We start from the raw sequence: 16,835 nt of genomic DNA, 5'->3' as shown, positions 1-16,835 counted from the left end.
ATTCTTCATTTCTAATGAAGTGAGCTTCAGATGAAAAATATCTAGCAACTCAATGATGTTAAGATGTGTGAATTTTGAGACAATACTTAAGAGTTTGAATCTGTGATGTACAATTGTAAGGGGTTTTAAGGCAGGCCTACTAGGTTTGATCGTCATTTAGACATTTAAAGCTTTTAAGTAGCTGTAATTTATAATTATCATTTTATAATTATCATACATAAATGAGCTTTTCTTTCTAAACATCGCTTGCTTTATCACTTACTAGCTGTGCAATGTGAAGTAAGCTTTCCCCATTGCCTGAACTTACTTTACACAATTAAAAAATAGAATCAATGCTACATGTATTGCAATGTATTGCGAACTTTTTACACAGAGCTTGACATACATAAAGTTAGATATTCAACAACTATCTTCACCTTTAAAAATCAGACTGATGAACTCAGTTGTGTAATTCTTAAATACCTATGTCTGCATTTTTTCTTAGTATTATTTATTTCTAAGTTTAAGTTGGGATCCTGTGATCAGTAACCAAATTTTATTTGCCATTGGATACTCACGTTGACTCTGCATCTCCTTGCACAGTCTCTGAAATGAAAACCCTTCAACAGCAAGTAATTCTGGGCCTTAGGGCCCTGTTGAGCTGTTGAAAACATGCCATAATGTTATTTCCTAGTACAGACTAGGCTGTGATGATTACTCTGATGGGAGAAAGAACTAAAGCAAAATCATTATTTTTCATAACAACATGGTTGGCACAGAAATCTGAAAAGCCAGTCCTGGTATCAAGTGGCATGGACACTGCCAAAGGCATGATTTCATGTGGACTTTTAAAAAAGAGACTATCTTCTGCAAGCCAAATGACCACTGCAGGCTAAGAGGCTTAATTTAAAGAGAAGTATTTCAAGTGTGCAATAGAGTTAATGAAATACTATTCAAGCCATTAGGGAAGGGGAAGGAACGATGGATCACAAGGTGCTATTGACAAATTTGATGTAATGACGGTTTCAACATGGTCAAGCACTGAAAGAACGTCAGCCCAAGTCATCAAAGGCAACAAAAAAGGTGACTTGTCCATATTGATGGAACTGAACTTTATTTACAAAAAAAAAAAATTACAAATGAAGACATCTAGGTGATTTCATCTGCCAGGAAGACCAAAGCAGCCAACAGCCCATTGCTAACTGGGGGGAAACGGGATAAAAGCAGTGGGAAATAAGGAAAGTATCAGGTTATGTAAGTCACTGTCAGGTCTCTTCGAGGCTACACAAGTGCCAAGTTCTGACTTTGCTCCCACACTCACTAGCAAGAACACACAGATCTGTAAAATCTCATCAGCCTGGACTCAAACTAGGCCTGACAATCAGACCTTGGGTGCTATGGTTTGAACCTGTCTCCCACAACTCATGGAGTGGAAATATAATCCTCAGTGCAGGAGTGTTGAAACGTAGGACCTTTAAGAGGTGATTGTGCATGGAGTGTTTAGCAGCTGTTACAGGAATAAGCCACTTACTGTAAGAGTGAATTCCCGATAAAAATACGAGTCCTGGCCCCTTCCCCAGTGTCTGTAATAGACACACATGCATGCAAGTATCTTCCCTTCCCTTCCTAACTTCCACCATGGGATGGCACAGCTGGAAGGCCCTCTCCAGAACAGGAGCCCCCGGTTAAGGAGTTCGCAGCCTCCAGAACCTTTGTTATCAGCTACTTCTCTCAAGTATTCTGTAGTGATAACACAAAAGGACTAAATAAACTACATGGAAGGAAAGTCCCTATCACCAATTATCCAGGCATTTTATCAGATGTGAGTAGACCTATACTGAGGATCTTGAATGGATAATGGATCTAATGGCTTTATTTCCTTTCTTTATGGAATTTCTAAGAAATGACTGCTTGGTTTTAATGCAGAATTCTTGAGGACAAAAGTTCATAGTAATGGGTAATGGCATATTTATGTTGTGTACAAATCAATCTCCTCATTACTATGTCTGCTCACTAGGCCAAGTCCCATTGCTCCAAACCAGCATCAAGAGGCAGAGGTTAGCGAGAGAAAGCTATCTCCAATTAACAATGCTATCCTCATGTAATATTCCTGATTAAGCACTAAAGATGGAGTAAAGCTGCCATATTTCAATCCTTTAGATTAAATAAACACTTACTGCCCAACAATAGACCTGTGTAAAGTAATGGACAAGGAAACTAAAAACTAAAAATAGATTTAAAATTTCAACATATGGACCAAAAAGAGTTGCCTGTGGAAGGAGATGAGGATGACAATATCTTTGGGCAATATTTCTTTTATCTCCTTTAGATTATCCTGGTGCCACCAACTCCTTCAATTTCCCAAATTTGGTTTAGCATTGTGTTTGATGGCCATGCAGTTCTAGCCTAGGCTGATTTTAAAAAAAAAAAGCAGTAAAGGAACTAGACAACAGAAGAGGTTGTTATTAGGAAAATGTGATTTCAATTTATTTGGAGGATAACTCTTGCATTGAACTTTTGGGCACATGTCAGGGAACATCAAAGTGCGTTTTTAGGTCTCTTCTGCTAAACCTGACACAGTCCATACAAGGCCCAAAAGAACCAAAGCATGAAAAAATTAAGACAGTATTTAGGGAATGATAATCATGGCACTCTCAGGTGTATGGGCTCAGTGATGCTTGAGTCACTGCATGGATGCCTCGTGCCCACCTACTCACTCCTAAAAGTGAGGCAAGAGGAGAAAAGTCCGTCCTATCTCTGGAGAGTTTCTAGAGGTCCTTAGGGACCCACCATCCACACCTGCTTGCAGGGTGGGGGCTACAAAAGTTCTTCTAATTAAGGTAGCATGAAGGGCACCAGGCAGTCCCCTGGGATCTTTTAAAAGAAGTGAAACCGCCTGGTAAGACAGAAACTTTTTTGTATCTTCTTCGCTATGGTAAGATTACATCAAACCAAAGTAATTGGAGCAAAGACCACAGTAGCAGAAGCTACGATTTCCTGTCACCTGGTATCTAATCAGAAATCCCAGCCTCACACCTTACCTATCTCACTCACCCGCTCAGTGTGGTTGAGAAACTTGCAGCATTGAACGGAGCTCAACAGCCAACACAGCAACAAAATCAGCCTTTGAGATTGGAGACTCAGGTAAGAACTGATTTGCTTTCTTTTTAGTGGTTTTAAAAGTGTGATGAATACGGTCGAAGACGATCTTGGACACTGGAGGGTCTCAGTTTTAATTACAGAGCTTCCCCAGTCAGACTTTCCGATGGTGTCATGATTTGAAAAGGTGTGAGATCGAGGCTTCTCGCCTATCCACCCCTTAACCACTCTTCCTCTCAAGAGCTACCCTTGGCAATCAATATTCTACAAGGTTAGTAGATTGCAGCATGTAACTTAGAGCATGGTTTCTAACCCACTGGATTCAAATTGGACCTGCAGCGTTGACAAGCCATATGACTGTGGGCGAGTAACTAAACCTCAGTGAGCCTCAGTTGCTCACCTCTAAAATGAGAGTAATAGTAGTAGCATCCCCATTACAAAGACTAAATGAACTAAATAAACTCTTGGAGGCCTTAGGACTTCTTTGTACCAAGTAAGAAAATAGTTACACCCGTAATGAAAATAACTCCATTCCTTCTGCTTTAAATATTTTTCCCTCCCCAAAGATGCTCTTGAATGTGTCTGTGTGTGTATATATAACAAGATAGCAGATTGAGCACAGAACCTGGCTCCGCACCAAAATGTAGGAAACAGTAAGAGTAAGCACTGGCAACAAGAATGTTCTCACGAAGGCAACACAGATTAAGTTTTAACCATGGCATATATTTTTCCTGAAACTTTCATGTTTTTGTGTGTCATTCTTGTGTGTGTGTGTGTGTGTGTGTGTGTGATTCCCTCTCACCATTTCTCATAAAATGGATTAATCTCACTAATCGGGAGGTAAGCTGAAATGGTCATCATTCAGGCTGGCTTCCTGGGCATTTGTAAACCTGCTTTGAGGACGTAACAATTTACTATTCCCCTTAATGCTTACAATTTGTGGGAAACAGGTTCCCAATATGACCTCAGTGGGACACACAATTCCCTTTAGGAATTTACACTTGGAACTACTTGCACTGCATTTTAACCTGGAAAGTGGTTAGTGGCAAATGAGGAAGGTAAAGACATGAGATTTTGAGCAGAACACTCAGTGGTCAGGCAAGGAGAGTCAGACCAGCCCCAGGTGACGTAAATGTCTAGCAACGAGTTTGAAAATGAGAAGGAAGGGAGAAATGGCATTTCAAAACCAAGAGGACTCAAAGCAGACGCTAAATTCAGACCAGTGGTGCTAGAAGGGGACAGTAGGATATGAACTTTGAAAGTCATGTCAGCCAGACTTTCTCTTTCTCCAGGAGGCAATGACAGAGAAAGAGCTTAAGCCTGGGAGGAGTATGAACTGAGCAGAGATTTAGGGAATCTGGGTCAGCAGCCTTGTGGATGAAAGATTAGGAAGAGACAGATTGTGGGGTGGATACTAAGGACTTTTGTCCTACTAATCCAGGAAATGAACCCTATATTCACAGGGTAACACCAGATAGAAGGAAGATGTTCAAGAGGGAAACACAGCACAGAGGAAGGGGAGTATTTGGTCAGACGGACAGAAAGGTGCCTTCAATCCTTAAAATAGAGGTGATTGAAATAAAGCCCCCAGAGGCATGATGCCTGAGAAAAAGCCCCCGACTTGATAGCACAGTCTCTGCACAGTGTTTCCAGTTGAATGGTTCTGACAGGAACTAATTGCAAAGTAGTGAGGACTGAGTGCCTGTTGAGGAAGTGAGGGGAAAGAGGACAGAGGCTGTGAAGAAGCTCGGTAAAGCAACAGGGCTTCTGGGCAGTGGTTGAGGACATGGCCACGTTAAAGAAAGTAGATTCTGGGACTGGGAGACAGTGCGTATGAGCAAAAAAAAAAAAAAAAAAAAAAAAGAGGGGGCATTAATAATATCATCAATTATCTGATATTGTTAAAACAAGTTGCTATGGGTGATGTAGATAACATCCCACCTTATACAGAGATCCAAGAGTAGCAATGCAACAGAACTGGGACAAATTCTGTCTGCTACCTAATAACACATACACATGGAATAAAAGGCAGGAGATATGAGGAAAGCCTATTGGGAAGACCTAACATCTTCATATAAGGACATGGGCTGAGGAGCAGAGGGTGAACGGAAGTGCGTTCTTCCTCAGAGACAAGTGCACAGGAGCAGGAAAGCATAAAAATGCAAAGCTTTTTAATCAACAAAGGAGGAAGTTCACAACAGTCAAGAGTCTCTAAACTGCTCAGTAGATGATGGGATCTGGGGGCCTAAAGTCATTATTCAATCCAAAAATCAAAGTTATGAGCTGTTCCTCAGTGGATGGGCACAGAACCAGCTGTGCCTTTAGAAGTCAAACTCATTTTCAGAAGTTGCTGTGTGCAATAAAATGGGGTGATGTGTGCTAAGTTGAAATAAAACCCCATCATCATATCTTGAGTAAGAGAGTAAATAACCTCGACTAATCTGCCAACTGTTTTTTGAGCATAACTGTTATAATTTAAAGTCATTGAAAAAATTTTTTTGATAAAAGAGAAGGTAAGGCTTCAGAGACCTTTAATATTCATTTTTTAAAATATTTCCATGGGGTGAAGGTGTTTTTTATTGCACAGTCAGCCTACAGTGACCTGGCATAAAAATCTACATATGTACACTTTAGGAAAAAAAATGAAGAGTCGTATAGAAACACAGGGCTATAAACTACTGTCCTATAGTAATATCCATTGTTGAAGAGTTCGTTAAAATACAGTTGCTACTGTTAGGCATCTCTTACCACTACCACCAACACCACGAACAGGATTATCATTGCCCTTGGTGACTACAGAAACAGCCAGAGTAGAATTCACTTGCATAAAAGCAGTAATAATGCAGACAAAGCCCAGATAAAGAAGTTGATGAAGGAGGAGAAATTAAAATAATGATACTCCAATAATTTCTTTCCAGTATCACAACTGCTGACCTTCATGCTCTATCTTCAGTAAAATTACTACCCTGGGGAGGAGGGTATTGTAGCTTCTAGAACACTCCATATTTGCCATTAGACACTGGTAAAACTAATTAGTCTCTTCTAACCTGATTTCCATATCATCCCAGAGGAAATGAAATGCCTGCTTAGTGAGAAAGCTGTTCAGAGAGTTGGAAAACTGACACATAGTGTCCCTGGTACACAGTGGGTGTTCAACTATACACCTCTCTCTGGTCTGGACTAGCTGTGATGCAGAAAGACCATCAACATTCCCAATGTTGAAGACTGCCAAGCAGTTTGGCTCTGTTCCTAACTGTGAGGATTTTACCAAGCCATCTCCCCTACCCAAGTGTGGCTTCCACATTTGTGAAGTGAACAGCATGGTTTTTGAGGGTTTGGCAGCCCTAAAATTTCTTCCTGGTGACCAGGTCAATTTACAAGTTCCTTAGTGAGCTAAACTAATGCATTCCTATTGTCAGTGGTCTTTGGGAGGTTGTTTTGTGGTACAGAGAAATCACTAAGACTATTAGAAACAGGACATGTGGTAATCTAGGGCGGAGGAAAAAACTCAATGAGAAACACTTAGCCATAGCCTCATCTCTTCCCTCTGGTCCATGTCCCAGACAGATCACCTGTTTTCGGTTGATTTGTGTTCATTAAAAAAATGAGATATATTTGAAGAAGAGAGTTATATGGGAAAGGCTGGATACATCTTCCCCATAGGAGACATAAAGCACCCTGATACCATGGAGAGCTCATTTGGTAGACCAAGTGCCTCATTCAACATCTTTAATAATGATGTAACTTTGATACATTCAGATATGATAGCACATTGTTTTTCTCTGAGAGAGTGTTATTATGGTGCTTACTCTATAGACTAACAAAATTGAAATGAATGCTCCGGCAAGAAAAAAAAAACAAGAACAACAACATAATAAAATAATATTTAGACATAGATGATTGGTATGATTTTCTTCAATAATACTTATTACAAAGTTACTTAGCCGTTATTTTAGGTACTAAGAAAAATCACAAAAATCTCTGCTTTGGTGGAATTATCTGTGGAAACAGACAAAAGCAAACAAGTAAATAAGGCAACTTCCCATAAGTGGCAAGTGTCATGAAGCAAATATTCTCTTTAAGGACATTATAAGAGAAAATACAGCTGATATTTGAGCTACCCCTAAATGAAATTATACCAGCCATGTCCAGACCATCGGCTCATTACATCTTGTAGTATTCTATAAGATGCAAACTATTATTCCTTTACAGTTGAAGAATTTAAGGCCCAGAGATTTTAAAGCACTTACCCAAAGTCTCAGAGAAAACAGAAGACTCGCTGGTTAAACTCCAGCAGTTTGCCCTAAGGGCCCATGGGCTCACATGATGTCAGACAACCTCATCCACCTGTCTTGCAGCATTGGAGCCAGGTAGAAGTCCAGAGCTCCTCCTTATGTGGAGGACAGTCCTTATAACCAAACTCTCCTGATGCCACCACAACCATCAAGGGCAAATAAGAAAAATACGTCTTCCAAAAAAGCAGCAGGGACAAAAATCAACCCAGGCATGTGGACATATATGCACACATTATTTGTTTCAGTTTTAGGACTGAGAGCGAAATGACAACACCCAGAAATTCAATGAGTGCAAAGTGCCCATCGGGATCCATGAAGGGCCCAATTGGTCTGCAGCCTGTTCCAAAAGTAACCTTCAGGAAGACGTCTCCAGTGGTGGGCCCCACACAAAGCTGCTTCTTGCGGGAATCTAAGGCTTTGGGGGTAAGTCACTTCCCTGTATTCCACACCCTGGGTAGTCTGCGGCCCCCAGAAGCTGATGGTATGAAGCTGTGTGCAGAATTCTATCCCTGATCCAGTGGGACAACACAGGGAGGTATCACAAGAGTTATCACCGGAATCACCTCACAAGGTGATTTTTAAAAAATATTTATTTATTTGAAATATAGATTTACAGAGAGTAGGGAAGGGTGAGGAGGCAGAGAGAGAACTGATTCACTCCCCAAATGACCACAAAAGCTAGTTTGGCTGACTTGAAGCCAGGAACCAGGAGAGAGCAGCCAGGAGCTTTTTCCGATCTCCAATGTGGCCCAAGGTCTTGGGCCATCTTTACTGCTTTTCCAGGCATATAAGCAAAGAACTGGATCAGAAGGGAGCAGCTGGAACTCAAATTGAGCCCCATACGGTATGTCAGCATTGCAGGCAGCAGCTTTACTTGCTATGCCACAGTACCAGCTCCATATTCTACAACATCAAACTTACTAGTTCCATAGCTTTATGCTAGACTGTGAATCCTCAGAATTCAGCATGTATAAAATCTTGCCACCTGAAAATACAGACAATTTTACTGTCTCTCTTCTTTTATTTTTAAAATATTTATATACTTGTCTGTTTATTTGAAAGTCAGAATGAAAGAGGGAGGAAGGAATGATTGAGCAAAGGAAGGAGGTAGGGAAGGAGTGAGGGAGAGAGAGACCCATCCATCTGTCTGTTCACTCCCTAAATGCTCACAATACTTGGGACTTGGTTAAGCTGAACTCAATCCAGGTTTCCTACAATGGTGGTAAGGTCCCTGATACCCAGGCCACATTAGCAAGTGGAGCAGCAGAGACACACACATGCCAATATATAATTCTGACACAACAGATTGCAACTTTACCCACAACACCACAGCACCAGCTCCTCACGGGGACCTTTGGCTTGAAGGCTTGTGTTTTCAGTATCTCTCAGTCCATTGTTAAAATCCTAGGCTTGCCTGTTCCTTGATAATACCTCAAGTGGCGGGGTATGCAGAACTGTGTAACAAAAGAGCAAAATTCAGCTCAGCACCTTGTCTTCTTCCTTTACCCATTCTGAACAGACCCACGTCAGCAGCCAGGGCTGCCAGTCTTACCTTCGCCTGCCATCAGTGGTTTCAGATCACCCACCAGCACCTGTGTTCTTTCCCCAGGCTGTCCAGATCATGAACGGACTCTTCCACATTGCCCTGGGGGGCCTCCTGCTGATCCCCATCGGGGATCTTCATGCACCCATCTGTGTGGCTGTGTGGTATCCTCTCTGGGGAGGCATTATGGTGAGTGAAAATGAAATGATTTCTGAATTCTTATGGTGATATATTTAAAGCACAAATTATTTCTGCATTTAAGAAAATAGGTGGGTCGGAAGTTGGTTATCCAGTTGAAAGAATTAGGTGGGAAGAAAGGCTGACTATAATTGTGAATGCCATGGTTGGGCATTGATGGTCATGCTTCATGTAAATTCAGAGCAGAGTGCCCGATGAGGATCTACCAAGAAAAGTAAGATTGCTCGAAGCAGGACCTTTCCACCACAAACTTTGACGGGAAAGGCAGTGAACATGTGCACCCTCCAGCACAGTGTTTGTGAAAGTGAAACGGAATAAATGTATCACATCATTTCCCCCACCCCTGATCTTTTCATTCCCTGCCATTCTTTGCTGCTGTATCACCTGGTGAAATTAGCCTTATCCCAAATAAATCTCCCTTTGACTATCCATAGAGCAGCACCCCCTTTTACTTGTTTCACGGGCATGTTCTCCTGCTTTGTTAGTCTGCCCAGACATCATATGGCTGAAGTACGTTTATCTCCAGGTGACTTTTCATGGCTTCCACTCTAAAAAATGAGTCCAGTTTCAAAATTTTTAGAACGAATATCCTCTGTGAACATTAAGGAAGAAGATGGCAAATAACCATCATTTCCTAAAGCAGCCAACAACTCAGTAGAGACTACCCCATTCAGGCCAACTATCTCCTGCTGTACTGATTCACTCGTCATTGGTGTCAGCATGACTTGAAGTGACATGGTCTCCAGAGATCATCTCCATAAATGAAGGGAAAATTAAAGATAAAACTTTTAAACTGTGACTATGAATTGAGAAGATGTGATTTCTATCTCTTTTGTCTTATGTTCCTAGTACTGGATCCCCTAGATGATTGAATAACAGGGATTGGACATAGTGAAGGCTAAATAAAGAAAAAACAGTGACTGAATCTGATAGAGATGGAGCATGGTTTACTGAAAGGGGTAGAAGCACAGATGCCTTCTTTACAATCAGTCCTTAATACAAAAACGTAATCTGCCTCTGTCTCCACCTTTTCTCCTTCTCCCACCTTCCCTGCTTCTCTTTTTACAGTATATTGCTTCTGGATCACTCCTGGTGGCAGCAGAGAAAAGCCCCTGGAAGAGTTTGGCAAGTAATCGTATGTCTTTCATTCCCACACATCAGAGAAATACCCACTCAGTTGAAAATAGGACCCTTAAGCAGCTTCAGAATCACAGATCTTCACCCCCTCAAAACAAAACAAAACAAAACAAAAAAACAAAAATCAAAGGACCCTCTATAGTGGCCTGTGATTTTATTTATTTAAAACTTGGAAGAGAGATCCACCTGAACTACATCTGTGGAAACAGAACTAAAGGCAAAACAATGAAGCTTGCATTTACAGTACTAGGAATGTTATATGCTGCGTGGAAATAATAGACCTTTTTAAGAGCCGTGTCATTTCTTCAAGACCATGAGTTAGGAAAATAATCAATGTAATTGATTCAAGGTCTAGCAAAGTTAGAGCCTTAATTGGTAGCCTTGAGCATGCCGGGCTACTCCTATGCACTTCTGAATTTTCACCTGTAAGATGGAGGTAAGAGTCCTTGCTGCCAGAGCAAATCAGCACGAGGATGAAGCAGTGATGTGGGTTTCAAAGACTCTAAAGAGCTGCAGGTGGTATCAGTCATGTAATTCCTGGGGACTTACTCTACCCAGGAAGAGGATGTCAGCAAGCTTTCCCCCAAGAAAAGTCTTTCCCACAACCCTTAGGTTTACTAAACTGTATCAGTTCTAAAGCCAGTGAGGGACTGAATGTATTGAGATGGTTCTTTTAGGGAAGTGATCTAACAAACTTGGTGTTGGGTGGGAAAACTGCTCAGTAAAATCAAATTATTCAAATAGTTAAGATCTACTGTCTTCCCATCTGTAGAACACATAACTAGGCATGAAATAGGTGTCATAAAATGGTTATTGTTAGCTCAAAACCCTTATAAGTGCTTGTCACAAGTATCTTTTCAACATTTTACCAGCACTGCAATGTAGAATATTCACTCTGACAGTCTCTACGCTACCTAGAGACTTCAGTTCTTAATGTGCTTTGAAAGAGTGTAGAATGGAACTAATCACAACCGAAGTATCTTCATGGAATGCAGGTGGTGGCATTGTTGCTGCTTTTTCCCCCAGTGTGATGGTACACATTTTCCCAACCTATTTTCATTGTACTGTCCCACTAAGTGGAATGTAGAAACCCTTTTCTCTATTTTTTTATACAGAGAATAATTAGATATTATTTATCTTAATTTATATCAGAAATATTTAATGAATAAAACAGTGACCATGAACGATGTGTAAGAATACAAGATATAATTATTAAGGATGGCTACTAGAATTTTGGTTTGGCAAATGAATGGATGGTGGTTAGAACAGATGGGGGAGACAGACAGGCAAGGAGAAAGGGAGGCAAAAATTATGTAGCTACACAAAGAGACTAAAAACCAAGGAAAGAACTCCAACACAGTTTAGGCTCAGTGACTACGAGTGAGGCAATAGCTTCTAGAATTTTCTCCTATCATATTTTTTCCAAGTGGAAAATGAAACCTAACGAACAAATCATGTGTCTCAATTTCAGGTCAAAGGAAAAGTGATAATGAACTCACTGAGCCTCTTCACTGCAATTTCTGGAATAATTCTTTTGATAATGGACATACTTAATATTAAAATGTCCCATTTTTTAAAAATGGACAGTCTGAATCTTATTAAAGCCTCCACACCACTTATTAATATATACAACTGTGAACCAATGATGCCCTCTGAGAAAAACTCCCCATCCACACAATACTGTTACAGTGTACAATCTGTCTTCTTGGTAAGTGTGAAACCAGATTTGTTTTCTCTAGGGAGGAACTGGGGAATTGTTACAGTGAGCATCAACTCTGGGTCCATTCTAACTACTTCTGCTCCTCGGCCTGTGTAGCTTTGGGCTGTAATTTAACCACACTCTGCTCTAATGTATTCAGCTGTTAAATAGATACAGCAACACTAATTATAGATCTGGTTTCACAGATTAATGAATCTGTATGTACAAAACACCAACAACAGTGCCTGGTACAGATGAAGTGCTATGTGCTTGCTTTAGTTTTACTTATTATTAATCAATAATCATGTTAATATTCATTGATTATCCTTATTGACTAAGATAAACATAAAATAAATGCCTAACAAATGTTTTTTTTACCTCAAGAGTGTTTAGTATAGAGTTTGAGAGGCATGACACCACACCACCTGTAGCTGGAAACAGTGTAATTTTGGATTTAGTAGCAACCATGTGCTGCACATTTTTACCTTTATTCTTCATTTTTGTTTTTTCCAGGGCATTTTCTCTGTGATGCTGATCTTCGCCTTCTTCCAGAAACTTGTGACCGCTGGGATCGTTGAAAATGAGTGGAAAAGAATGTGCTCCAGACCCAAAGCTGTGAGTAGTAGTCACTGTGAATTTAACCCCCGTCCAGAAAGTTCAGATCCACAAAGATCACTTATGGGATAGTATCTCATGAGACTTTGAAGCCAGGAATTTCAGGACAAATGATCTTGGCATGTTTCTGGAAAAGCAGAAAATGCCAACAGTAAAGAAAATGTCTTGAAATTGTAAGTAATTCCATAGTTAGATAGTGAGTAGAGTTGTATGTTTTATGCACTCTCTTACTAATCATTTCTGCCATTCTGCTGCCATAATTCTGTTTTTAATGTGTAAAAGCAGAATCAAGATTGAATGAAGGCAGATCACAGTCATCACTTCTATTATGTTATACCCCATAAATATCTAGTGGTTTTGAAATCAACTTTTCTTCTGTTCATGTCAACAACTTCTGCCCTCAGAGATATTTCCCAGGTTGTTAGGAGCATTCTTAATTCAGTAGTCCATGGCAACACTTATGTTCATAAGTAACAGTCCTTGCTTCTTTAAATATTAATATGGAATGAAACTGACAGCCATTATATCATGCCTAAAAAATAACCTCTCCGTGTCCAAGAGACTTATTGCTACTTACAAAACCATGGTTAAAATATCACATTGTTTCTTAATGATTGAAATTAAAGATCATTTAAATAAATTTACATCTCTTGGATGGCAACATATTTTACTTCACTGAATATTTGAAGTAGGCTTAATATACCTCAAAACCTACCAAACTTATAGTGTTTTAATTTTTTATCTACTTAGAGATTTCATTAATTTTGCATATATAATTTTAAGCCCAAAATTAAACTTCTAACTTTCCCTCCCTCTTTCTTCCTTTTTTCCCTTTTACTTTTATGATAACACACTTTCAATTTACTTTACACTGCCATGGTTAATCTTCCACTAAATAAAATATTAAGCAAGAAGCAAATAAAAGTAACATTGTTTCACAGGAGTGTAGGCAAGAACTATAAACAGAAACGGAACAAAGAAGCAACTTATTGGTAACATAATAATTCTGTGTATATCTATGTGAACATGAAAATCTTAGTTCAAGAGCACATGTAGTTCTAAATGAGAGTGTTAAACTGGAATGACTGGATACATATTAAATACCTTAGGTGCCTAAGGTACAGAGTAGAATGGGATTATGGACAAAGAACTTAAGAGAAATTAAGAGTTTGCAAGGGCTTATACAAAGTGTCTCATTATTGGGGAGGGGTGGGGAGAATCCCAGTACCTATGAAACTGTGTCACATAATACAATGTAATTAATGAATACATTTAAAAAAAATAAACCTAAGAGAACTTCCAAACCAATAAAAAAAGTGTCTCATTATCTATGAAATGTGATTCCTTCACTTTTTTGCATATTCTATGTCAAAATGCAAACCCCTAATGCAGGGATAAGTGAAATTATTTTATATGTGACTATATTGGAATATTGAAGATACTCTCATGTTTGAAAATAATAATAAAACATTCTCTTGAGCCTTTTGCCCTGTAGGAAGAGAAACTCCCTTTCCAAGAGTTATATTCACTGGGAAAATCACAACTAGTAATAAACCCCTCTGTTGCATGTTCATTCCATAAAAAAGTGGCAGTGATCTGGAGCCCTTCAAGATTTACTCAGACTTAAGTTTGGATAAATGGGTTATCTGATCAGGACTTGAGCACTTGGGAATTCAGTCTTGATATGTGGAAGCAGTCAGTAAGTAACAAAGGCAACAGAATAGCTAGAAAGTATTTGATGAATATTCATAGGTTGTTGAGAAAGGTAGCAATGGCAAAAGTCAAGAAAGGTTTCATTTTGTGTTCTAGAATGTGGTTCTCCTGTCAGCTGAAGAAAAAAAGGAACAAACAATTCAGATGAAAGAAGAGGTAGAGCTCACTGAAGTATCTATCCAACCGAAGAATGAAGAAGACATTGAAACTATTCCTGTGCAAGAAGAGGAGGAGGAACCAGAAGTAACCTTAGCAGAACCTCTCCAGGATGAGGAATTAGCTCCAGTAGAAAATGATGATTCACCTTGAACCATTTCTTCTGCTTTCTGTTATTTTTCTTAGGTGTCAGTGCTCGAGCTTCCGTGAGATACAGTTGTCCACACTTCTTGAAGTACCCTGCACATACGCTTCACATTTCTAGCTGGTTCTTGCAAGGAGTGACTAATTTTCCTTCTCGCACACTCAGAGAACATAGCCATTATGGGATACTGTGTTGTCATGCTGCGTGTCTGGGGCAATGTTCTTGTATTCAGAAAAGGAATTACTGCGGAATGTGATCTCTCACTAGCCTTTGCATCGCATACATTTTTCAGCAGCAGTAGTGACAAGATTATGTTTTTCATCACTTCTATCAGCAACAGACTCCAAGCCCGATGGAAAAGATAAATAATTGCTTTATGCTGCTCTTAAACTATCTTCAGTTCCTTCCACATTTGTAGTTTTGTGGAGTCCTTTATGCATCACTGTTTTAAGAAAAATAAGAGGTGTAATAATGAGAAGCAGTATGGAACCTACTCCACATATATTACTGTGGGGCAGACCCTAGCGCATTCTTAGAGACTCCATAATCTGTTAGAAAGCCTTAAGTAGCCTACCCAACCCTTTCTGTATACCAACAGCATAATTAGGCATGTTTCATCTGCTTTAACCTTTCCAAATTCTTGCTCTACGCTCATGGCCACATTGTCTTGAGGCAGAAGAATGGCTTTTTAAAAGGCTATAATGACACCCAAATCTCAAGTAATAATTGACACATTTACAGAATATTTCCAAGTGACAAAGTATTTTATGAAATAGTTTTATCTGCTCTTCTCAAAGCAAGAAAGACCATTATTTTACAAGTGATTTGGAGAATTTATAAATAAAAGGTAACTTTTCAAAGGTTTCAAATTTCATAATTATGAGAGACTTTCTCACACCCAAATCACCTTCTTCAAATCTTGTGATCTTTGAAATAATCAGCTGTCCACCCAACACCTGCATAACCTACTAAATTAAAGTTAGCAGGTTTTATGATGAAATTACCTTCTGGATCAGTGCTAAATGGGTATGAAGAGAAACATTCAAAAATCACAGTTTATCTTTTGGGAATAAAAAAGGGCATTCAGAATACTTGAAAAATATGTCAGTTAGCTAGCAGACTGTATAAACAAAACAAAAAGTGCTGTAGATAGTTTCCGAAGGAAAGTCATGCTTGTCAGTAACATCATTAAAATGCCAAAGCTAAGTCCACAGCCATCCTGTTTGTTTTGGTTCTTGTTCCTATTTATAGATACTAGCACCTTACCTACAAAGACCATTATCCTAGGAAGATGTCATTAATAAACATTCCACCATCTGTGACCATCTGCTACATGTTGAGTGCTACAAAACAGGGGCAGGTGTAGAGAAAATGCCATACCCATTTTAACAGGGATGCTCAATGGAAGATATTCCATAAAATTAGGGGGAAAAAGAGTTTTCTTGTTAGTGGAGAAAAAAAATCTTTTGTGTGTATAACATTCTAAAAATCAGCTCTAAAAAAATAAAACTATGTGATTTCTTATCTGTAAAAAATGAATTGATTAGTATTTTCCCGTTTGTCTTTAGACTTTTAACATCAGATCATTGAAGGGTCCTCTAGCCTTGGGTTCATAGTCATAGAACCCTGATCTGGATTTGAGCTTGACGTGCCAGATCACTGAATAATAATGTCAGTGTGTTCTTACACATTCTCAAACAGTATCTTAGAGGAGTAGGCTATTGACAGCGTATTTCCCACTCCCAGGACTCCAGAATGTAACTGAAATAGACACAAGTATTTCTGCTTTGAACTAGAGATGAAGGAAAGAGACTATGGCAATAGCAGTTGCAAGAGGAACAATTCAGAAACCCTTAAAAAACATTTTGTATTTTTCATTTCTGAAATTATACATAGACCATGTAATATACGCTCATATTACATTTATGGTGCATAACTAAAGCACCAGCTGGAGGCAGGGATTCAAACACAAAACTTTCCCAGATCACATCTGCAGTGCTTAAAGAGCTTACCTTCACTTCAGACTTGGAGGCTTCCTAAGACAGACAACTAAGAAACACGAAAGGAACATGGAAGAACTATATGGTGGTAAAAGGAAGGATTCTGCCATCCAGTCATCCTCTGATGACTTCATCTCTTCTCTGCCGAAAGAGCAAAATCCTGAAGGAAAAACACGATCATTGAAAAAAATCAATAGTTCATTCACCCCAGATATTTCTGTGTCCCAGTCTACTCTGAGTGCAAAGTGGGCGGACA

At 39.4% G+C, this 16,835-nt stretch overlaps 1 protein-coding gene across 1 annotated transcript; it reads left to right on the top strand.

The window, feature by feature from the left end:
• The first annotated feature begins 2,933 nt into the window (after positions 1–2,933).
• MS4A1 (membrane spanning 4-domains A1) lies at positions 2,934–15,383 on the top strand. Its single transcript, XM_004585270.2, has 7 exons — positions 2,934–3,123; positions 7,625–7,796; positions 8,983–9,105; positions 10,183–10,239; positions 11,723–11,959; positions 12,464–12,565; positions 14,375–15,383. The coding sequence occupies exons 2-7, from the start codon at positions 7,638–7,640 to the stop codon at positions 14,585–14,587; spliced, it is 891 nt and encodes a 296-aa protein (XP_004585327.1). The 5' UTR covers positions 2,934–3,123; positions 7,625–7,637; the 3' UTR covers positions 14,588–15,383.
• The last annotated feature ends 1,452 nt before the right edge of the window (positions 15,384–16,835 follow it).

This window comes from Ochotona princeps, chromosome 4, assembly GCF_030435755.1.
Source record: "Ochotona princeps isolate mOchPri1 chromosome 4, mOchPri1.hap1, whole genome shotgun sequence".
Taxonomy (NCBI): Eukaryota; Metazoa; Chordata; class Mammalia; order Lagomorpha; family Ochotonidae; genus Ochotona; species Ochotona princeps.
This window is presented reverse-complemented; position numbering and strand designations above follow the sequence as displayed.

Coding starts and splice junctions, on each gene's coding strand:
- MS4A1 (XM_004585270.2), top strand. CDS start 7,638: ATGACAACACCCAGAAATTCAATGAGTGCAAAGTGCCCATCGGGATCC. Junction 7,797..8,982: donor GGGAATCTAAGGCTTTGGGG/GTAAGTCACTTC, acceptor TTCTTTCCCCAG/GCTGTCCAGATCATGAACGG. Junction 11,960..12,463: donor GTGTACAATCTGTCTTCTTG/GTAAGTGTGAAA, acceptor TGTTTTTTCCAG/GGCATTTTCTCTGTGATGCT.